Source organism: Barbus barbus (assembly GCF_936440315.1).
Source record: "Barbus barbus genome assembly, chromosome: 22".
NCBI lineage: Eukaryota > Metazoa > Chordata > Actinopteri > Cypriniformes > Cyprinidae > Barbus > Barbus barbus.
The window spans coordinates 28797701-28823318 of NC_136750.1; the positions used below are offsets into that span (position 1 = coordinate 28797701).

At 37.2% G+C, this 25618-nt stretch overlaps 1 protein-coding gene across 1 annotated transcript in view; it reads right to left on the reverse strand.

The window, feature by feature from the left end:
- The window catches only part of LOC306887999 (potassium/sodium hyperpolarization-activated cyclic nucleotide-gated channel 3-like), a gene marked incomplete at both ends in the record, with an annotated part of 75353 nt that extends 51568 nt beyond the window's left edge, over nucleotides 1–23785 (reverse strand). The window contains 2 exons of the mRNA XM_079446084.1: nucleotides 3944–4367; nucleotides 23118–23785. Coding sequence (XP_079302210.1) covers nucleotides 3944–4367; nucleotides 23118–23785 — 1092 coding nt within the window. The remainder of the gene's footprint in view (nucleotides 1–3943; nucleotides 4368–23117) is intronic.
- Nucleotides 23786–25618: the final 1833 nt, after the last annotated feature.

The window sequence follows — 25618 nt, forward strand, 5'->3', positions numbered from 1 at the left end:
TTTCCTTTCATCTTTAGGAACATATTTTTCTCGACTGATTAACATGCAGGTAAACACATGCAATGATAAATAATATAAATAATGGATTTAAAAACAGCAAATGTGATGTATACTAAATTACAAAAATAAAAAGAAATTGAAATATAAAAAAAAAAAATCTGTGACAAGATTTTTGATAAGATCCTATGATTGCCATAAGAAGAAAGAAGTTATTACCTGAATTATATAATTAATTTTATATAATTACATAAGTTTGGGGTCGGTTAGATTTTTTTGAATGTTTCTCAAAGAAGTCTCTTCTGCTCAACCAAGGCTGCATTTATTTAATCAAAAACACTGTAAAATTTGTGAAATATTATTACAATTTAAAATAACTGTGTGAATATATGTTCAAAATGTAATTTATTGCTGTGATCAAAGCTGAATTTTCATCCTCATTACTCCAGTCTTCAGTGTCACATGATCTTCAAAAATCATTCTAATATACTGATTTACTGCTCAACAAACATTTCTGATTATTATCAATGTTGAAAACAGTTGTGCTGCTTCATGTTTTTGTGGAAACTGTAATAAATGAGATTTTTCAGCTTCTTTGATGAATAGAAAGTTCAAAAGATGAGCATTTATTTGAAACAGAATTATTTTGTTACAGCAAAAATCAAAGATACTAACCCTAAACTTTTCAACAGCAGTGTATCTCATACGTGCCACAGATTCTTTTATATACCCTTAAACATTCAGTGGTAAAAACAGCTGTTCTAAATCAAATCATGATGACTATTCATGACAGTTAAGAGACCAGGGACATAGATCAGGGACAATTCCTTTAAAAATGACACTTTGCGATGGCCTTTCATTTCCGCCCCATCAAGGTCCACTCACTTTCTGTCACATATTATGCTGCTTAGTGCTGGGCGGTTTGACTAAAAATCTTTAACACTTTTAGATTCTGTCAGTTTCACAGTTTATCACATTCTCCCCGTAACTGTGCCTTTAGATGAATCACAATCTATGAAATGGTTGCAGAGCCACTGCGCTGTAATCACAATCCATAAAAAGATGATACATACAGTATGAGCCATTTTTGATGTAAATTAGCAAAATTTTGTAAAAGCAGAATGGCCTGACCTTATCTTTGCCAAATTATGCTACACAAAACGCAACTGCTTGAAACAAAAACAGCAGATGGATGAATGAGAAAGCAAGTTCACTCTCTGACAGCAGGTGGCGCTTATGCACTGTAAAACAAAAATAAATTGGAAAAAATTTAATTGTTTTCCATTTATTTAAAACGCCACACCAAGATGTCTGCGAACGTTACAAGGAAACTTATAAAACAAGCAGCATTGTGAACACTGCAATTATATCTAGGCCTGTCACTATTATTAATTAATCATCTGAAAACGGCAATTATTTGAGACAACCACAATAACTGCGCAGTTTCAATTTTAATCACAGTTTGTCAACGAATATAAAAAAAAAATGCTCTAAAATACACAAAGACAGTCAAAGGTCTTTCTTCAAACTAAATCTGTGGGTTTAATCAGACTGCATTATATTATATTATATTATAAATAATTATTTATATATATATTAATTTTCACAAGACTAAAGTAACTCACTTGGGCCTTTTATTATAATTTTTATTATTATATTATATGAAATTCTGAGTAAAAAAATTGTATTAGGCTTATAATGTATGTGACATGAACAAAACAGAATGAAATTATTAATTGCTAATTATTTGTATGACAATCTGCAGCACAGATTTTATGATTTGCCTCATTTATGACAGGCCTAATTATTATATTATATTATATTACATTATATTAATATATTATATTACATTATATTATATTATCAGAATCAGAAAATCCTACATGAGGATTATTTCAAACATATCACTAATGTATTACTCTGTAAACTACTACTCTGTAAGCATCAGCTTAACAAATGCTGCTCTGAAAATTAATCTGACGATTTGTTATTGAGACTTTCCCACATATTTCGCACTTCTGACATGTTTTGCATGCTTCTAATAGGAGCCGGTCAATTTGCAGCGTGCCGCTGTAGAAGAGCGCATGACATGCTGTCGTGAGAACGAACACGGCCCGACTAAACGGCAGCAGCTGCATTCGCCAGATTCACTTCTCATCGCGCACCTCTGAGACCCTGTTCACCCATTCACTACTGATGCTGAGAGACAAACGCTTCTAATCATCGCTTTAATCACCATCCAAACCCATCCTCAAGAGGACCAGAGAAAATTACAGCCTAATGTTAGCACTCTGCTTTGAAATATTCATTAATTGATACGTGTAAGAGTCAACACTTCGATTTCTGCCAAAGCTCGCAGACTGGATGGAAATGAGAGACACGAAACATATGCTGCTTCCAGCCTGTGATTTCTGCAAACAGAGAACAAACTGGATTCTAAAAGCACAAATGAGATCGCTTCAGTATCTCAACCACTTCTGCAAGACAACAATGAGATCAAATGGACAGCAAGACTCACAAATGCCTTAAACTATGCTCATATTTGTAAAAATAGAAAATCAAACATCTGCAGTCAAACATCAGAGATCTCAGTATGAAGAGAACATGATATGAGCTGCTTTCCGCTAATTTCATAGCATTCATTTCTTTTCTACTTATAAATTTTAGGATAAATGTCTCGATTACATACGTAACCCTCATTCCCTGATGGAGGGAACAGAGACGTTATGTCGATGATGACATTAGGGGATTCACTTGGGAGCCCCAATCATCTCTGACTTTAAAAGAAACCGCCAATGAATTTGAAAATGAAACCAATGAAACGACAGGCGTATCCACTCTTCAGGTTTTATGCTTCCCCCATCAGGGAACGAGGGTTACGTACGTAACCGAGACGTTCTCTATCTGTCGGTCACTTCGTGTTATGTCGATGACAACATTAGGGGTCTATGGAAAGCGCCTCAACCTGAACCCTGTCACAACCCTATGGCATTGCAAATGTTGACAAGCAGCCACATGACAGACAAATGCCATGCAAAGGTCGTAACCTTCCCACCGCCCCAGTGCAAATTCACTGCCCTTGGTACCCGCAGGGACCAGAGGGGAGTATAACGATGCTGGTGATAGCCAAGCCACTGTTCCTTTCACCACAAAAATTTCTAAACAGAAGGGATTTCGACCTTCAATGAAAGATTGCTTCAAGTCTTTCCTATTTGTTGTTACAGCTTGGCAGTAACGATAGGGAAGCGAGCCTTCTGGAGAAGGGCGCTACGGAGGCCACATCCTACCCATAGGGAGGTATCAAGTGGAGACACTGATAAGGACTGACACAGGCCTGGGGCAGTACTACATATGGAATGGGTCTCTGAGGCAGGTCCTACCTGAGATGCTTAGAGGCCCCCGACCCTCTTGATGGAAGTGAGCACGATCAGGAGCACTGTCTTAGCAGACAGGAATTTAAGCTCGACTGAATCCAGCGGCTCAAAGGGACCCCTCTGAAGTCCAGCCAGGATGATAGAGAGATCCCAGGAGGGCACCAGGGGTGGCCTAGGAGGATTTAACCTTCTGGCACCCTTCAGGAACCTGAAGATGAGATCGTGCTTTCCCAGGGACCGGCCGTCCACTGCATCGTGATGTGTTGCGATAGCAGCCACATACACTTTCAAGGTGGAGGGTGACAGCCTACGCTCCAACCTTTCTTGCAGGAAAGAAAGCACTACTCCAATCGTGAATCTTCGGGGGTCTACTCGGCGAGAAGAACACCAGATCGCGAACAGACTCCACTTCAAGGCAAAAGCTCGCCTCGTAGAAAGGGCTCTGGCCTCAGTGATAGTGTCTTCCACCACCGGTGAGAGATCACTTTAGTCACATCCAGTAATCTGTCGCTTACAGATATCAGCAGTTATGAGTGGTGAATGTGGATAAAACACTAAAAATTTCCACTCACCTCCTCCCATTGATGAATGTAGCGTATGAGCCGTGAGAGCCGCAGCAACCGCAGCAGACTGAGGATCTTGGTGAAGCGTACGATCCGCAGAGCGCGTGCCGTCTTGTAAAAATCTGAATCGATGCGTGTCTCCACAATAAGGAAGATGTAGTCCACGGGGATAGAGGAGATGAAGTCCACCACGAACCATGAGCGCAGATATTTGATTTTGATCTGCTGAGGGTCCAGAATGATCTCCGCGTTGTCCTCCTTCACAATTCCTGTGCGGAAATTCAACACCAGGTCCATGAGGAAGAAGGTGTCGGAAACCACGTTGAAGACGATCCACGGCGGCGTGTGCTCATCCTTGAAGAATGTGATGCCCACGGGAATGATGATGAGATTTCCCACCATCAGGAGCAGCATGGTGAGATCCCAGTAAAACCTGGAGGAGAATTACAGCGAGAAGTCAGCATGTTAGTAATGTCACAATGAAAAACTGTACAATTTAGCACCAAATATAAAGTGTTGACGCATGTTCCATCAGTGCCAAGGTGTCCTGGTATTTCCATCACCCAAAAATTTGAATTTGCTGAAAATGTCCTCACCCTCAGGCCATCAAAGATGTAGATGATTTTGTTTCTTCATCAGATTTGGAGAAATTTAGAATTATATTATTTGCTCACCAATGGATCCTCTGCAGTGAATGGGTGCCGTCAAAATGAGAGTCCAAACAGCTGATAAACACATCACAATAATCCACCAGTAATCCACACCACTCCAGTCCATCAATTAACATCTTGAGAATCCAAAAGCCGAATGTTTCTCAGAAACAAATCCATCAGGACACTTTTACCTTCAAACCGTTGTTTCTGGCTAAAATATGTAATATGTCCATAATCCATAATAACGCTTCCTCCAGTGAAAAAGTCCATTCCCTGTTTTCTCTCACATCAAAATCCACACACATACTTGTTTAGAGCTGTTTTGGACAGTTTTGGCTTGTAAACAGTGTTTGATCTGTGCATATCACTCTTTCACAAGAGGAAGTATTATTATAGATTATGGAAGCAACGGTTAAAAACAAAATATTCAAAGGGAAAACAAGTTTATTTTTCTGATACCACTGGCAAATATTTGTTCTTGTTTTAAGCATAAACCTCACTTCATTTTTGAAAAATTACTCATAAAACAAAACTTCTAATCTTACATCATATTGCATTTCAAGTGAATGTACCTTGATTTAAGAATGTTTCGTATTTGTACTAGAAAACAGGACAAAAAAATACAAAAGAAGAACAGCACTTTTTGGAGTGGATTGCCAGACCAGGATTGCCCATCCAAAATCAGTAAGAGACAAACTTAGTAGCATTAAAAGTAGCCAAGCCATGCCAAAAAGTGCATCGTTTATGCAGAGATACAGAATCAGCATATAAATTCATATCCAGAGTTTTCATGAGCTGACATAAATCATATAAAACACTGAACATGATCACAAAGCATAATTATTCAGAATGCAAATGCATGCACACACCTTTGTGACTAAGGAAATTCATTTCGACAATAAATTCAAATTCTGTTCGCTGAGGATTCATCTTATGAATCGTAAGCGGGATGCACTTGAGATTTCAGCTATAAATTACATTCAGAAATTCATGACGCTGAATTCCTCACCGATCTCCACGGTAAACACAGGCGTCTAATGCATGCAGCGCGACCTCTACCATCCTCAGGAGCGTCCACATGCATGTGTGTGTGTGTGTGTTTAGTTATAAATTGCACTCTTGGCCCAGATAGTAATTGAATCTAGATTGGTTCTGTTGTTGGGTGATATATCCTCACGGCTCTATAGATTGCATAGAGAGAGAAGGTCAGTGTAGTGAACGTCTGGTTCTGGTTGATTTACCCACCCAAGTTTAGGAAGCCCATAAAAATCCATCGTCGATGTGAAAGCCAATTTGAAGCAGCCTGGGCAAAGTAAACAAAAGCGGTTCGATTTGCTTGTATTTGTGGAGATTTTCCACTAAATTCAAACACCCACCATTCATTACTGTTTCTTTTAACAGGAACATTTGGCTATTTGTGGATGAATCACTGCATCCTGAATAAACACTCATTACAGTGGAATTACACATACAAGCACAACTGTCTGTAATGCCTGAGCTGTGATGGATTACAACACACACACACACACACGGAAAACACTGACAGTAATTGGAATTCTTCAAAGTAGCGAGGGAATCTGGCGATTCAGATCGCTGTCAGGGTGTGTGTTATATTTAGTGAGACGTTTCTGACACTGTTCGCTTCAGCTGAGCTTTAAAACTCAGGAGAACGTCACACACATCACAGGAACGGCACATTCAACACACAACATTTGTTCTTCAACCTCAGTATTCCCCAGCACACACACACTACCTAATGCATAATCGACATTTGCCATTTTCTGCCCGTCCGCTTGCATGTCTGGTCATGGTGACAGCTTTGATTGGGTAATCTGGACCTGATGAAGTTTCTGAAGTGCAAAGGTTCAAAATCCAGGCATTTACGAAGTAACAAAGCAACCATAAAGAAAATAAGGCCACTGTTATTTGTTTCTTTATTGTATGTGATATACGTGTTTCTTGTTAAAGGTGTTGTGCGCTTTCAGCCTTCTGTCATTATGAAAGCATGTTTCCAAGATGGAATAAAAAATAAAAAAAATCTGAAATGTGGCATATGAACTTGCAATAATGAGAAAAAAGTCAGAATTGTCACATTAAAAATTGCAGTTACATTTATTTTTCTTTTTGACAAAATTGCAAGATGTAAAATGGACAAACTTCTCAGGTGTTTATCCTGAGAAAAAAACTCAAACTGTATATTTGCAAATAAATTTGAAAGTGCAGTCAAATATCAGATATCTCAATAGGAACTCAATATAATAAGAAAATAATACGAGCTGTTATCAACATTTGTAGATTTGTTTCTCCTAATTAATATTAAAAGAAACATTAGATGTTAATTCTTAAATTATACATACTTAATGACTCCATTAAAGGAACAGCTCACCCAAAATAAACAATTATGTGTTATGTGTTGTTACTAAAACTAAAATTATTAAATATTTCTTGATAAAGCTGAAATAAAATAAAATATAAATATTGTATTAAATATTGTATAGTTCATAATGATATTTCCCCCCATTTTAAATTCTTATTATCCAATGAAAGGTTAGATTTTTGTGAAATTTTTAAATAAAAGATCAAAAAGATTAACAATGCAGATTAATTTTCACAGCCTTATTTGATCATATTTACCCTAAGGGTACCAATATTTTTGGCCATGACTGTATATATATATATATACACACACACACACACATAGATTCAACTGTTTAGCCTTGGAAAAGCTGAAAGTTGCTTAAAATGTGAAGAAGGGCAGAACAGCAGATGGATGGAGAGAATATCCATTAAGAGAAAAAGAAAAGGAGAAATGTCCACACACACACACACACACACACACACACCTGAGATGCTCCTCCATGACATTTCGCTCATCCACTACTGAGAGAGAGAGAGAGTCCTGTTTCCCTAAGAGGACGTCCATGACATGTTTTCACCTTTTGAGTGCCTCCAGCTACAAGATAAGCCTCTCTCTCTCTCTCTCTCTCTCTCTCTCTCTCTCTCTCACAATCACACACACACACACACACACACACTCCAGCAGGCTGTCACCATGGAAAAACACGCAGAAGTCACAGCTGCACGAGGGGGTAGAATGAATGAATGAATGTAAACGTGAGAGAGTTTGTTGTTTTATCAACTGTTATATATGGCACATTTACAGTGGTCACTGTGCATTACAGTATTTTTTTTTAAATGTTACACAAAGACAACCACAAGATACATAGGCAAACAAAATATTTACAGACTTATACAGTTAGTTATATTCACCCAATGAACATTTATTTAATTCATTCCACCTCATTCCTTCAACCACAAAACAACACCTTGGCAACCAATCAAAATACCCTAGCAACCACACAGAAATGCTCTTAAACCACTCACAACACCCTAGCAACAACATTGCAACACCCGGGCAACCAACCAAAATACACACATACACACACACTCATGACACATTTATGTGAGAGAGAGAGAGCGCGGATGTTAGATCATGTTGTATTAGACAGCTGCAGTATAACATGCCGGTCTGAATTAGTCTTTTTTCTTGCACCCTGTCCAACTCACTGAGATTCAACTCTTATAGGAGACCCTGGACAGTTTGGCCACATCTGTGTGTGTGTTAGTGCTGTCACGATACTGGAATTTCTAACTTTGATACAATACCTTGAAAAATATGGTTACCCACTCGATTAGTATTTTCTTTTATGTTCAACAGAAGAAAGAAATTATTACAGGTTTGGAACAAATTGTGGGAGTGTAAACGATGACAAAATTTTCATTTTTGGGCGAACTATCCGTTTAAGTCAGACAGTCCACCGTAAGCAACTGAAATGCTTCTCTGCAAACTGCGCGCTCATCATTAGTTACTCGACAGACCCGCTGACAACTTTCCCGTTCAGCTCTACATCTGGAGAGTCTTGTGTTCAAAGGACAGATGTTTTAAAGATGCCGCTAGATGTTTTACACCGCGCAGGTTTAGCGCATGCTGCGCTCGCGTGAAAGGGCTTTAAAATAAGTTGTGACCCCCAAATTCATGTCTGTGGTATTACAACAATGGATGTTGCCCCTTTCAAAAAAATTCTAAATTCTGATAAATACATCTTGAAATCATCATGATGGCAGCCTCCGTTTTAGAAAAGTCTGTATTTAGGCTGATTTGTCTGTGGTGTTACTGTCTTTTCTGGTAAAACCACAGAGCCTATAGTAACTTGCAATATAAAGTCTGTGGTGTTACTTCAAAATTGCATAGACATAAGTGGCCGTGTCACCAATGTTTGATTGAAATTATTTCAAAATCAAAATGTTTTTAAGCTTTTATTTTAATGGATATAGCATATTAAACTTTATTAGTAAATTTTATTAGAAAAAGACAAACAAGCATTTTTACAAATTCTGCTTCTCATTTGCCACCCCAATTGAAGAATGACCCTTTAAATACGGGACGATTCTGTATTTTAAGGGATGGGTGGCAACCCTAGTTGCTACCATGATTTAACATGTTGCTGGTACATGTTAACATTTAGCTAGCACGATTTAGCATGTTGATAGCATGATTTACCAATTTTTTGCTGCCACACATTTAAGAACATGCTTTACATGTGACAACATTTTATTCTTTATCATGCAATCAAATAAGGATGGGAAAAAGCATCAATTTGTCCAGTTCATCCATTTTTTAGGCAGCAGAAGTCATGACAGCACAAAAACAAGTGTTTAGGATCACAAACAGTTTGCAAACATGGAAAAGGGACGCGAAATGCCTTGTTTGCTGGATTGCTTTCTTCTATCTTTCTCCTTCTATCCATCAGCACAGGGGACCAAAGGACGCCAGCTACACAGATAGTCGTCTGTCAGCAGACAGTTAATGTTCTCAGCGTAACACTTAACCCCACTGAAGAACCAAGTACACACTTCAGAAGAAATCACCACTGCCTCAAAACACGTACACAAACACACGATGGAATTTAAGGACACGCACACAAACGATCTACGGAAAATGCTGCACATTAAAAACAGAAGCTGCTTTTAAAGGAATAGTCAAAGATGAAAGTTAAATCTCATTATTTATTCTTCTTCTTATTGTTTTAAATCATAAAAAGGTACCAAATCACCATAAAAATAGTATAAATGACCATAAAAGAAGTTATTACAACTCATATTCTAAGTCTTGTGAATTATATGATAGCTGCCTGTGAGGAACAGAACTAAATGAGTCGTTATAAAGTGCAAATCTGATGCTACAACATCTGTGCCTATTCAATCTTTCACAACATTTCAGACTACTGAAAATTACAGACAAAAACAGGTTAGACAAGAAAATTATTATAAAATAATTATATAATATATAGGCCTACGCTACATAGTTTCTGTATTTAGTTTGTCTATTTTTAATAAATAATAATAATAAAATAAACATAAATATACATATATATTTACCTACAAAAGTTTATAAATAAATATATATATACAGGTATATATATATATATACTATTTGTCCGTGAAGTCTATACAGGTGTGTTGTGCATGTGTGGCATTCTCCATGTCAGTGTAATTAATTAAAGTGATGGTTTAATGTGTTGGTAAGCGTAAAAACAGTTCTTTATAACCATTTACTATGGCCGGTGCATAACTAAAGAACGAAGTATGATTCTCAGAGTATGATCTTCAAAGAACAGTCAACAGTACACATTTAATCTCTCACTCTCTCTATCTCACTCTTTTAGGATCTCTGGTTATCTGTGCTTGAGTGTATTTATGTTTCTATCACAGATATCAGCTGCTGAGTGAGACAGACAGAGCGAAGAGGAAAACCACAGCACCAGTGAATGTATCTGAGAAAGTTTATCTCTATACGAGACAAATGTGAACTGGTAAAGAGGGTATTTTAGTGTATGTGTGATAAAGTGAGAGGGATAGTGTAATGGAAGCTGTCTACCATCACCTAATGAGAAGTTAACCAACGTACAGGCTATAATACCAGCACTATTTTGTGCTGCACGCACACACAAACGCGCCGTCACCTCCTGCTCAGACACTAACCATTATCCCTCAGCAGCAGGTGATGTAATCAGCAAATGGAGAGAGCAGAATGAAAGCTGCTCAATCCCCTACAGCCAAACTGATCTGGAGAAAGAGAGACCTGAGGCACGGTGTAAAACGAAACAAAGAGAGAAACAGAGCAAAAGAAAAAGAGATAGAAAATTGGCTGGATCAAAAATACACACAAACTCACTGCAAACCAAACATGACTGTTGTATGGCATTTATATGCTAATGTCATCTTTAGGACCCCTTAAGCCTTAAGGCAACACTGGGAATCACAGTGCCTACATTCATTGCACTGGAAAAGTCAGATTTTCATGATATGTCACCTTTAAAAACGTATTGATGATGGATTTGTTTCTTACAAACATGCAGCTTTTGGCTTATCAAGATGTTAACTGATGGACTGGAGTGCTGTGGATTATTGTGATGTTTTTATCAGCTGTTTGGACTCTCATTCTGACGGCACCCATTCACTGCAGAGGCTCCATTGGTGAGCAAGTGATGCAATGCTACATTTCTCCAAATCTGATGAAGAAACAAACTCATCTACATCTTGGATGACCTGAGGGTGAGCACATTTCCAGCAAATTTCCATTTTTGGGTGAACTCTTCTTCTGAGAGCAACCATCATCTCAGAATAAAAATGTCCTTTAGTCCATACATACTGTGGAGAGAAATGGAATTGAGACACGTGTGTGTGTGTGTGTGTTTGCATATGTCTGTCAGATCTATCTTGCTACTGTCTTGTCATCCGCGGCTCTTAACCGAGTCTGAAATACACAGAAGATCCAGCAACAAGCTCAACACAGCGATCAGAGAGGCACTTACCCTTCCACATGACCTACACACACACACACACACTTTATTCTTAGTACAGTGTGTGGTTGATTCAGGCTGTGAGTGAGCGAGACGCCGCTTAGCCGTCTTATCTGCTCATGTCTGAACTTTGAGAGAGGCCGTCAATCATCTTTCTATTGAGCCTTTAGGCAAACAGTCTCCAAAACACTGCAAATGACGAATAAATGATTGACATGTGATTTCCATATGAATGTTTGTCATGAGAATTAAATGAACTCACAGAGACTCTAGGCTTTTGAGGGAAATGACATGGATGCTTTAATAAAACCCATTTAAGATCTGTGCACACGTCAAAACTGGGTAAAGATGCCTGAAACCTGAAGGATGTGTTTGATCTAAAAGAGGAAATCACAAATCTGTCATCATTTATAGTACGTTGTTCACTAGAAAGAGAAAGTCAATCCTTTCAATTTGAACACACAACCACAAAATGTTTACTGCCAATTCTGCTTGGTCAATACAAATCGAGTCTATCTGCAAGAAATGAAGCATGTCATATATAGGAGGAACTGATCCTGAAGGTGTTTTCTTCTTTCAGAAGTTCTGACACCTTCTGTACAGTGTCTCCTCTTGCCAAGGCTGTAAAGTGGTGTTATGTAGGACTAGATTTGAAAAATAACATGTTCAACTCGATACTGAAAAGAAAAACACAAGCGCTGCATGCAGACTAACAGCTGTTACAGTCACAGCACAAAACTCACAAAGCATTACATCAATGTTGTTAAGTAAAACTAAAGCTAATACTATTAAAAATAATTGTAATTAATTGAAATAGGGCTAAAATAAAATACAATTTTAACATGGAAAAACTTCAACTTAAAAACAAATCAAAATTAGAAATGAAAAAAGACATGAAATAAATGAAAAAAATATTAAATTAAATAATTAATTAATTAATGTAAGTTGAAGAACTAAAATTACTTAAAGTGAAATAAACAGAAAAGAGTGACAGATATACTTAAAAATAAAAAATAAAATAACCACTAAAACTTAATAAATGCTATACCATAAATATTCAAATTACTATTCAAAATATGTAGCATTATAATAAATATAATAATAAAATAGATCTGTATTACACTAATATCTACACATCATGTGAACTTCAGAGGCAAATTTCAATTATCGCAGGGATTTGCTCCACTTATTGTGTCTGAAAACATGCAGTGTTTAATTTCAGCACCAGTCAAACGCCAAAAACAAACTTGTTTTTGATCAGGTTTTTGATAATCACTCCCATTGCCCCGTCCCCTATCCGTCATTGGTAAAACAGACAGTTAGTCCCGCCTCAAACTCACACCATTGGTTGAGTCAGATGTTGACATGTCAGAGGACTCAAACAAACAGAGAAAGCATTTAAACAAAAAGTATAGCTTACTAATAATTTTCTATCCGCATTACGCTGGGATCTGAAGAAGTACTTTAATAACACAGAGTCTTTGCATGATCAGTGAAATGTGAAGAAAAACACTGGCAAACGCACTTTGAAGGACACAGTCCTCAAACACAAAAGCATTAGCAGGCGAGCAGTGTTGGCATGTTTCCCATTCGCTAACCTCTCTGTAAGTGAGCCTAGGTCACCGCGCCGGCATTATTTCAATCACTCTGCGGCTTCATCCCTCCCCTCTGTCTCTTATCGTCCCATCAGCAGCACATCCCTATCCCTCCATTAAATAAATTGTGTTGTAATAATCCGCTGTTCTGCGTGCTCCTGATATTGGTGACCTTTTTGATTACCCCACTTTCAGTCCATCCAGGACACTCGATAATTCCCACTCTTTCTGTAGTTTTTTGTACATTTTTACATTAAAGACATTACGTTTGTCATTTTTTAAAGAATTAAATAAAAAAATTAACTCTTTCAAATTGAACAGTGCCTGATTTAGCAAAAACACAGACATTAAATGGCAAAAAAATGTCCGTCTAATGCATCTGCGCGTAAGCCAACTATTTTAAAAAGTGGAAATGGAATATATATATATATATATAAAAAAAAAGAAAACCACAAGAGCAACTTCCATCATGCGATGGTTTGGATCATTTGTAACACTCACATTCATTATTGTAGAAGAAGAGGAAGAGGAAGAAGAAGAAGAAGAAGAAGAAGAAGAAGAGAAGAAAACATGAAGATGAAGAAGAAGGAGCGGAAGAAACAGAGAACATGAAGATGAGAAAATAAATGAAGAAGAAGAGAAAAGGAGGAACAGAAGAAGCATAAGGAGATGATGAAGAAGCAGAATAATAAAAGAATCATAAAGAATAAACAAAAGCAGAAGAGAAAAGAAGAAAAGAGTGAGGAAGGACAAAGAAGATAAAGGATGAATAAGCAGAAGCAGATGAAGGAAGAAGAAGAGAAAGCAGAAGATGACAAAATAAAAAGCAAAAGGACAAAAAAGCAGAAAGAGAAAAGGGTGATGAATAAGAAGAACGAAGAAACAGAAGAGGAAAAAGAAGAGAAAAGATGAAGAAAAATTTAAGAAAAGCTGGAGAAAGGAAAAGAAACAGAACAGGGAAGATGAAGATGAAGTGAAGAATAAAAGGAAGCAGAAGAAGAGAGAAGAAGCAGGATGAAGAAGAACAAGCAGAAGCTGACAAGAAAAGAAGGACAAATGAAAATGAAGAATGGAGAAGTAGAATAAGCTCATGCAGAGAAAGGAATAAAAAGAGAAAGAAGCAGAAGAAGAGAAAATAAGAAGGACGAAGAAGCAGAAAGAGAAAACTAGAAAAAGGATGATGATTAAGAAGGATGAAGACGCAGAAGAAGAAGAAAGGATGAAGGAAAAGAAGGATTACATGAAGAAAAAGGATGAAAAACAAGCATATATAATCAGAATAATGATGCATCCACACAATAATAAAGATATGATAATAAAGACACTGTGATGTTACTCCAAGACAACATTACATGTGTTCAGCTTCTGCATTGCTATCAGCAAACACTTCTATATGCATATGAAATATGGAGTCTGTGTTTAATAATGTTGCAGGCCAGCCAAATGAACTACTTGCTTCAAGTGAAGTGGACTTCTACAGATGTCCCCTACTGAGTGTGTAAGAAGTAGTGACCACTGCCTAGTGAACTGAACAGTTTCATACAGAACAGACTTCTGTAAGTAAATGATCTTTATGATTGCCTAACCTCTACATACTGACATATTCGTCGTTGCCTTTCATTAGAGCTGCTGAATACTGAATAGGGCATAGGTATTATGCAAATGTGGGCGGTCGTATGCTAATGAGAAATCAGCTGTGCCCTGTAGCAATGTAATACACTGTCTACATTTACATTTATGCATTTAGCAGACGCTTTTATCCAAAGCGACTTACATTGCATTCAAGTTACAGTTTTACATTTTATCAGCTCTTGCTTTCCCTGGGAATCGAACCCATGATCTTGGCGTTGCTAGCGCCATGCTCTACCATTTGAGCTACAGGAAAGCACTGTCTAATGTCCCTGTTGGCCTGTGATACGTGTGCATGAGCAGGTATATGGGGCAGGTCCGTCTCGTCTCATTCGCAAATAAATCAGGTGTGGGACACGAGCACCAACTTGTAAGACCCAAACAAATCAATAGAGAAACGCAGCCAACAATCAAGTGCAATCAAAACCTGGGGAGAGGATCAGACACTGTCATTTGAGCTGCGAGTCGTGTGTGTGTGTGTGTGTGTGTGCGTACTTTACATAATTTTCCAGTACAAGAGCACTGCAAACCCTTCAGCTCCTACACCAATTACTCCTGTCCTACAAACGCATTAAATCTGTCTCCTCACACTGAAATTCATATATTTATCAATTCTTTGAGTCAACCTAAATATTATGGATGACTTTTATCAACAAACTGTACTGCATTAATGTTCTTAATATTCTTAAAGCCAACATGAAATTAAATTCACAACCTATTTTACTCGATTTTATACACTGGAAATGATAAAATGATGAAAATAATGAATATAAGATATCAAGACCTATTATTATTATCAAGACCTATATTATTATTATAATTATTATTAAATAATAATAATAAAAAATGATAACAATTATTATTATTATTTTTATTATTGTTGTTGTTGTTGCTGTTAAAATAATATTTTAATATAATGCAATAAGAAAGATCAAATCTGCAAAAAATAGAAATTTTTCACTAATGTATTAAATAATAATAATAATAATAATCATTTTTATTATTATTGTTAAAATAATAATACTTCAATAATATAAAAATGCAATAAGAAAGCTAAAATTAGCAAAAAATTACAATTTCATTCTAATCAAAACTTTATTATTTTTGTTATTATTTTCTTCTATTGACACACATAGTTTCAGTCTCTAAAAATTAGACAAAATATTTATACGTGAAAATATATTCCTGTTTTTACATTTTAGCAATAATAGAATATTTGAGGGTCAGTGGCATCAAAAGTTTGAAAAGTTGAAAAAAGAAAGTTTGTTTAAGTGGTGGTGCTATTTTATGTTATTATATATTATAAGTTATCCAAAATGGGGGGGGGGGGTAAATTTAAGGTCATACACATCACATGAAGAAGAATAATAAGATAATTTACCACACTGGAACAAAAAGAGTGCGTGAAAGTGAGAAAGTCAGACTATTAATACCATTAATCATTTTTTCCAAGAGATCCGTAAGTGTGCTGATCACTTTGGTTTGATTTAGTCACTCTTACAGAACAAAATCACACAGACCTGTGCACAGACATCTCTACTGGAATAAAATCCAACCCTGTGAAGAACAGATGAAGAAAACGATGCAAAAGTGTGACAAAAGAACATTTTATCCAGAAAGCATGTCTGAACCTGGAGAAAACATCAAACTCTAATGTGCATTCTGTATTCTAAAGCTGCTCCACTTTGCTTTAATGAATTCAACCAGATCTGAAGAAAGAGATAGAGAGAGAAAATAAACCAGCGAGAGATGACTTCCTTCTTATTTTCTGCGGTGAAGGTATAAGTCTCTTTTGGGAGACGTGTGGCTGGTTGTGCAAGATGAACAAAAGAGAAGTTTGTGTGTGAGAAAGAGAGATGAGCAATAGAGGTGGAATTAGTGGAAAGACTCATCAGACCAAATTAACCCCTAATGATTGCTCATGTCCATTGCGCTCACAGATTTGGCTTGTTAGACTGTGATGGATTAACAACATCTTCAGCACAAAAACATGTGAATGTTTTTTCTCATTCCCTGCAGCCTCAAGACTGCACTTATAATCCCCAGAATGCATTATGAATGCAAAGGTAATGGGTTAGTTCACATAAAAATGATCATCATTTCCTCACCCTCATGTTGTTCCAAACCTGTCTGACTTTCTATGCTCCGAAGATATTTTGAAGAACGCTTCAGTGTCCAAAAAACATTTTTCTGTTGTTCCACCAATAAAGGTTTGTGTTGCTTTAACATCCATTTGGGATCGCAACATGCACCAAACATTTTCCCATACTGCTAATGAGAACGCGCATCAAAATAAAGGTTTGCTGGTTTACAGTTTGAAATACAAGAAATTAATTCTACAGCTATAATGTAAAATAAATTATTATCACATTATATATATCGCCCCCAAATCTTGCAGCCATGGTCATTCAGGTTTGAAACAACATGCTGGAGAGTAAATGATAACAGAATGATAATTTAGTGGGTGAAACATGAATTTAAAAAAAAGTCTAAAATACTGTATTTAAAAAACAAACTTTAAGAAATTAATGAAAGGCACTTCTGATGTCGATATTAAAACTGTTAAATGTGACCCTGGAGCACAAAACCAGTCTTAAGTTGCTGGGGTATATTTGTAGCAATAGCCAAAAATACATTGCATGGGTCAAAATTATCATTTTTTTCCCTTTCTTTTATGCCAAAAATCATTAGGATATTAAGTAAAGATCATAATCCATGAAGATATTTAGTGAATTTCCTACTGTAAACAAAATTGACAATTATGACTGGTTTTGTGGTCCAGGGTCACAAATGTCTAAATCTAGATGTACTTACATGTTACGTAAATACTACAAAGATAAATACTGTAATTTAATACATAAAATGTAGGGCACTATAGAAAAATCAATTATATCTTAACTAAGGCGTTCCTCTCCGATTTAAAAGCTTAGTTTGCCAAGATAAGATAAATACAAGATAAGAAAATACTTTAGAGTTGGAAATGTGACTATTGATTTGATTATAGTGCCATTTTTGCTCTCAGAAAACATCCACTCGGTCTCTTCCTGTCCTGCACAACTCATATTATTCAATATCTGAGACGATAATGCCTGAAGCCTCAAGTGACAAGCAGCAGCGTCTCAGTATCCAGCAATGAAGCCACACAAGCTCTTCCTTCCTGCTACTGATCACATCACTCAGGGGCTTGGAATTAGGGGGGGATGCTAGGGAATATCCAGCCACTACCAAACTCTCCCTAGCAATGATTTTGATCAAATAATTAAATATATGTATATGTTTTTGTCATTTCAGACGGATCTGAAACGTCAAATCATTCATATTACCTAACAAGTTAAAGAAAATACTCTCAAGGACATGCATTTAATACGAATGTAGTCGGATACCAGACGAGAAGCACAGCCGTGTTTAGAACAACTCACAGGTATTGCACCCAATTCAAGACAGCAGTCCAAAACAGTTCATATAAAAGCCCACATGCAGCAATGAACAAAGTTGCATCGATGAGTTTGAAGTGGTATATGTTTGACAAAACAGAGCAAACGGAAAGAGAGCGCGATCTATGCCTATTATTAGCTCCATCAGGGGCGGACTGGCCATTTTTGTTGTCTGCCGAATGTACTAAAGTAATTATTTACGAATTCGCCATTCAATAATATTAATAAAAAAAAAACAAAAAAACAATTAAAATAATAAATCATGAATCGGTTAATCTTGTCTGGCATCGCGCTTCGCCTCGCACGCTCCGCACATCCATATTGTAGTTTTGTGTTTGTTTACTTAATTAAACATTAGACTGCTAGCAAATGTTAGCAATAGCAGTCAATTAATTACTGCAAAACTACCAAAAGGACATAGCTACTATTGTAAAGAGTAGGAATTTAGCAGACAAATATTCACATCGTTTTATAACAGGTTTAGAGGGAGCTAAGGCAAACAACAACACAACGAAATTGAACACTATAGTTAAACCATGGTTACCAAACATTTACAATGGTTTTACACTATATAGTTCACCATGGTATTTGTAGTAGTAAAATAATTGTTTATACAATTGGTAATTAATCTGCCAAAAAAAAAAATGGTTACTTTTACCATAGGCCTAATAATACCATGGTTAATTTTCCTTATAGGACAAAACATGACCCATGATAATGCAAAAAAAAATATTCTATAAAGATATATTCAGGATGTAGCTATTGTTGTACCAATTTTGACATTTAGGTAAAATAAAACAATAACATATGGTCCTAATGTAATACTTAATTTTTTTATAAATACAAATTATAATGAGGTTGTTTTGCAACAAGGTGGAGATGTGTTGATGAAAAAAATGAGTGAAAAAAGTAAACACACGAGGGACAGAGAGATGTCAGGGAAAATGAAGAGACTAAAAAGGGAAATGGAAATTCAAGTGATAACCTTGAATTATTTTGCACAGCCTCGGCCTAGGGATTTAAACTTTTTTATGTGATGATGATGATGGTCATACAAAAAATATAGTTGTCCGTGGTTTACAAATTTGGTTGTGGGTTTTTGGGATGGCCTGGATGAGTGTGAGATTTCCCGGGCTGAAATTTTGTCCCCTGCTCCCTATATAAAGCATATGGACAGAAAGACAAACGTTGTGCGGAAAGATACACAATTTAAATTGGCAGCATAACATAACATACTTTATCAGCTCTATAAATATCTATAAAGTAATGCAAAATAATAATACCTATTAATTTGAAACAATACTGTTGTGTTCTTCAATGCATTTCTTATTTAACCCCATAATTAAAATAAATAAAACATGACCCAGAAACGCTCTTGACAGATTTTTGGATTCCTACAGTTGTTATTATGAAATGCACACCTCAGATCTGAACCAAACGAAATCCTTGCTCTGAACCATTTTCTCTAGGTCAATTCAAAAGGCTAAAGCTCACAGCTCAGACGAAGCACTCCTTGACATTTCAATTACTGTGGTCACTGTCTCTTATGAGGTGTGCGGTCAGCGCCGAGTGGATCTCACTCATTAGAGCCGGCGAATGTCTGATCAGTAATGTGTGACCTGCGGAAGAGATGAAGGCATCAACCGAATGACTAAATTACAGTGATACGGATAAATCTGTGCATACGGATGGATGGAGACATTGAGGATTTTAGTTGCAGGTTCTGTAATCACAGAGTCGCCGGGTTTAAGTGCGGCTAAAACAGGTTCATTTTTATGCATATGGCAAAACACTAATTACACGCCCATTATGCAACGGCAAACATAAGCCACCCCGACGCAAATGAAAACACAAAACTTCCTTTATTTGTCATTTCCTGCGGGGGCCAGTTATGAGAGGAAGCCAGGGCAAATCTGTCTCTGCTCAATGACTTGGGAACTGATACTGCAAGTACTTTAAGAGCATGACAAGATAAATATATGGTGGATGACACGCTGCACAGAAGAGGATTTTGGAAGTGAGGACGAGTGTATTGTGTAAGGAATGGGCTGATGCCATAGAGGAGGGACCAGAGAAGCTCTGTTGCAAAACCCACAGTAGTTAACTGCCTACCTAGACAGCATTTTAAAGTGGCAAAAGCCGTCTAAAATGTAAGCAGCAACATACTGCTGGTTTGATCAAACTGCAAGGCATCACCACGTGCTGATCACAGAAGCAATCTCTGAATACACTATGACAAATTCAGTCAACAAATCCAAAATGGTGAAGAGTGATAACAATTATATAATAGTTCAGCATGTGGAGTTACAAGATTGAAGATATTCAGTGTAAAAAATTAAAAAAGTGATATTGCTTAAATACAATTATTTGATTTAATATTCAAGTATTGGTAAAATAACTTTTACTTTTTCTTCTAATTTCTTTTTAAACATTTTTATTTCTTGTTATTGATCTCACAAGCACCTTTTAATTATTTAAAAAATATATTTTAAAGTATGCAAAGCACCTTGAATTCAATGTGTATGAAATGCAGTAAATAAACAAAATAAATGAACTATATTAAGCATTTCTTTCTTTTTAATGTTATTTTTATTTCTGATGCACCTTTTATCATTTTTAATCATATTACAGTATGTAAAGCACTTTGAATTAACAATGTGTATAATAAACAAATAAATTATATAAATGTTCCAGCTATTTTTAATTTTTAATTACTTTACAGTATGTAAAGCACTTTGAATTAACAATATGAAATACAATAAACACACAAAATATTAAATATTAAAAATATTAAATATTTTTTATTTCTCATGCACTCTTTATAGTTTTTAAATAATTTTTATTTAAAGGCACTTTGAATGACCAATGTGCATGAAATAAAAAAATAATAACTTTATTAAATATTAAATATTTCTTTTACATTTTTTTCATGCATCTTTTATAATAAATAAACTATATTAAATTTTAAACCCTAATGCAATATTGTGCCATGTCTCTTGTTGTTATTTGTGTGTTGCTACAGAATGAACAGGGGTCACTGAAATATCCAAGGCTCAGTCTTAAGAATGCTGTGTGGCCTTTATCTCCAGTAACGATGCTCTGGTGTGTGACCTTGCTGTGGTAATTACGGAGGTATATTCAGGAGGAGATTAGGCTTGTAATCAGCGCTGAAAATTCAGTCTATTGTGCTCAGAGGGAGAGAAGCAACGATATTATTATCTGTGCCACAGCAACAATGTGAGAATACCCGCATGCCTATAAAAGAGCTGTAATACAGTGCGAACAGTTCAGGCAAAAATGCTAAATCTGTCACTATTTATATACAGTTTTTTTTTTCTGTGAAAGATAAAACATGAATCTTTACACAGGTCTTTTCCATAATAATCTTCCCCTCCACTGAAGCTCTGAAATCTCATTCACAATCTCATTCAGTGCTTTCAAACGAACCAGGTTTGAGGTCATTGACAGTGCTGGTTCTAACAAGCATCTCAAATGAACAAATGAGATGCCATAGCCGCAGCGGACAGGAAGATTATCCATAATAAGCTGAGGAGAGGTTCTTCAAAAACTTTTTGAATTGAAAAAATAACAGTGACAACATAACAGAGAGTAAATATTGACAGAACTTTCATTTTTGGGGAAATATTCCTTTCAAAACGCTCTCAGATCATTTAGGTATCAGGAAAAATGTGGAATAAGACATCCTCTCATCTCCACTCGATCACCAAACTGCAATGTCTCCTCCAACTTTCAATTATAAAATATAGCGAGGATGACATATATATATATATAAAGAGAATAGAAAGAGGGAGAGAGAGAGAGAGAGAGAGAGAGAGAGAGAGTCAAGTATTAGGTAAAGAGTTAACAAACAAACTTCTTCTCTCAGCATTGACACACACACACACACACAAACACAGCAACCTCATAATCTATCAGTCTATTCCCACACTGCCTTTCATATCCTCCAGGAACAACGCTGCAATCTCATAATGTCGAGCAGAATAAAATCATCATCTCTGGATCAATAGGTAAACAAGGCAAACAGCAGTCCTGTCTCTGGAGGGGGTTGGGCACATGTTACCCTACCGATTCATGAATGAAAACAGTGTGTAAATTCAACCCAATCACAGACATTCACGGCACACATGCATTTAGCCTGTTAGACAGCTTGTGAATGCAAAATAGATGGCAGGTAATTTATGTATAAATTATGTTAGCTTTTTTGAAGGGTTCATGATCACAGCATGATTCATGCACTCATGTAATCACAAATGAAGCTTGAGGCAAATGCACAAACATGAACATATCAAACCTATAGAGTCAATGTCATCCCCAAGGACACGTCTTAATTAATAAAGAGAGAGAGTGTCTGGATTTCATGTAAAATTCAAGCAGCTAATGCACTTCTACTGTCAGCTGGAAGAGCATTTGCCTGGTATGTTGCAAAATGGCACATTTGGAAGAAGAAGAAGAAGAAGAAGAAGAAAAATATAAACAAAACTGAAATGTTTTTGACTTTTTTTGGCATTTGACTTTGAACTGAAATCTGATATTTTATGGAGTTAAATATATGTAACTAACTATTTAAAAACATTCATTGATACACCTTTAAAAATAGCAAATTTAGACCACTCTTAAAAATAAACATTAGCAGCAATGCCATATGGAGCATTTTTGGTACCCCAATTAATGTTTTGATCAGTTCTTAAAATAACAATTTTTTTTTTAGTGTGAAGAACATTTTAAAATTCTAAAGAATCTTTTTACACTATATTATTTTTAAGAGTGCAGTATTAAAAGTGCATCAATCATGCCTCTCTTATAGGCTTTCATTTGCTTCTTCTCCGAAAATGGGTTGACACTAATAAAATAGCAGGCAGTTTTTAATAAATAATATATTTGAAATTAAACCTTCATTATATGCTATTTTGGGTCAGTCCAACTACATTATTTCCCCCATGCACGGGTGTAAAGAGAGCAGTGTTTCGGAGGGACACAGAACGGGTTACCTGAAATCACTGTAGGGGTGAATAATCCAGAAGCCGGCGGATTTGACCCGTTCTTGCTCCCGTTCCACCGCCTTCTCGCTCCCAAACATCCTCAGGGAAAACTTGTTGACCCCGGGCTGCAGCATCGCCCCGATTTGCCTGTGCATGAAGCCCGCTTGATAATACCTCTCGTCGTCAGGGAGGATCTGCTCGATGCCCTCCAGCTTTATAAAGCCAGCCTGCTGATCCGGGACGCCCGGTGGTTGCTGCTGGCTCGCTCCGGCGGCATCCTCTCCCCCGCCACCGCCGCCACCCGCGGCTCCAGGAGGGCTCTCCTCGCTCGGAGTGACTTCTCCCTCCGTGATCAGACACCTCTCCTCCGCTACATCCGAGTCGTGGACGTGCCGACTGGTGATGGAAGAAAGGCTTCCTCGGAACCTCCGGCAGTCCCCGTTGGAGCTGGTCTTCACGGGTCTCCCGATGTCCGTCTCCATGATCACGGACTCTCCGCTTCTGGTCTCCCCGAGGGCTCCGGCGGAGGTCGGCGACGGCAGGGGCTTCATCCGGATGCTCTTCCTCCGGGTGTCCTTGTCGGCGTCTTCTGCATCACCCATGATGAACGCTTTCTGCCCGATGTGCTGTGGCAAACTGTAGAGCCTTTTACGCATGGACGAATGCAACCTGTCCATTATGACATTGAAACGGGTGCGCGATCAATTCAATGACAAACGAACCCAGTTCGGGTGTAATTATTGCCACAAATCCCTGTGCACCAGAACCCGAATAGTCTGAAGGGTCAAACCCACCTGTCTTTCGCTCAAGCACATGCCACAGCGCATTCGGCTACCTGGCTGCCCAAATTCGCCTGATCCAGTGGTCTCCAGATTCAAGGCACTGACTGTGTTGCTCTGCGAGCACGTATAAAGTCTGAGGAATCGCGGAGGTCACGGACCCTCAGGGTCCCCGTCGGCTGTCAATCACAAGCAAACGCCCGCGATCGAGTTGCCCATATCACCGCCTTCCGCCGCGTCCCGAGTCGCTCTGATCCGGTGAATATTGATGCTGATGCTGATCTGTCGGGTTGCCATAGAAGCGAGAGCTGCAGCTCAGCCCCCCCACTCAGTGTCAGTCAGGTCCCAGACACCTACAGTCAAACCACAAATTAACCAGACACCACATATAGCTAGCCTAATTTTTTATGTTTTATTTATTTATTTTTTACTAGTGGGTGCAGGACACTATAGTTCATTTATGTAGGCCTAATAAAGTAAACTGTGACATATAATAGCTATCCCAAAATTCTTCATCCAGTGGACTTCCAGTAAAATTGATAAAATTTGGGACCAAAAATTGGATTTGGCACTTTGACCTGACCATATTTTGTTATAGCCTACCTTTCTATCAAAGTTATCTGACATTATCAAGATGAATTTGTATTGACACAGTTTAACTCTTGAGTTCTTGTCATATTTTCTAAACTAGCCTATAGTGAATAAACTGCAGTGTTAATGTGATAAAAATTGAAGGTTTGACTATAGCCCTTTACGCGGTTCTCCTCACACAATTTTCACAATATTCGCATTGTACACACAAAACCAACATCTTTATCGACGCAAATTATTTTCTTTTTTTGCAATAGAGGCACTGACTGGTGTCAGTAACCCAGAGGGAAATAACGTTAGATTTATACTAAAACCACTGCTTTATACACGTTTTAATACACGTAGGCCTGGTTTCAAATTATCCTCAAATTGATCATTTCAAAACGTAATATTACATTACTAATTAAATTCAGTTACAGTTTTAAACCAAATTTACACTAAAACACATTATTTTAATTTTTGGACTAACATAAATTTCTGACTAACGTTGAAAATATTGACTCATGCGCAAGATAGTAGCAATTTAAATATTAAACTTCAATCAGTCCTTTATTCGCCTCCGCCTTTTTTCATTTTCTTACGCGCTTTTACACGCTTCGCTTTCGGAAAAATAAGCAAACGCGAACATGGAAAGGGATTCTTCTCACAGAGAACAATCAAAAGACGCCAATCTCCGATTGTGTTTGGAAACTGCGACGCTACGGTCAATTTCTTCCCGAATGTAGTAACGTTAACGCGTGGAAGGTGAGACATGGAGATTGAGGTCTCTGCAGAGTAAAACTGGGCGTTTCTGAATTTCTGGGCGTTTTCAAACCGCTGGGTGACCTAACCCCACCCCTAAACCTACTATTACTATGACATCAGCCAATCAGGTAACATGGTCGAAAAACGCCCCGATCTGGTAACTCCCATTACTTTGCTGCAGAGACCTATACTTGGAGACATGAGCGAAAAGTCCTGCCCTTTTCTCTTGCCGCCCTCAACGGAAAGGAAAACGGGACATTATGAGTGACATATTTTAATTTCTTATTCATACAGGCATTGATATCTCAGAGTGGGAAAAAAAGCAAACGCCGTTCGTTTTTTAACCATTAGTTGTTCCTTAGAAATTCCGAAAAAAAGTTTAACAAGTAGAACAAG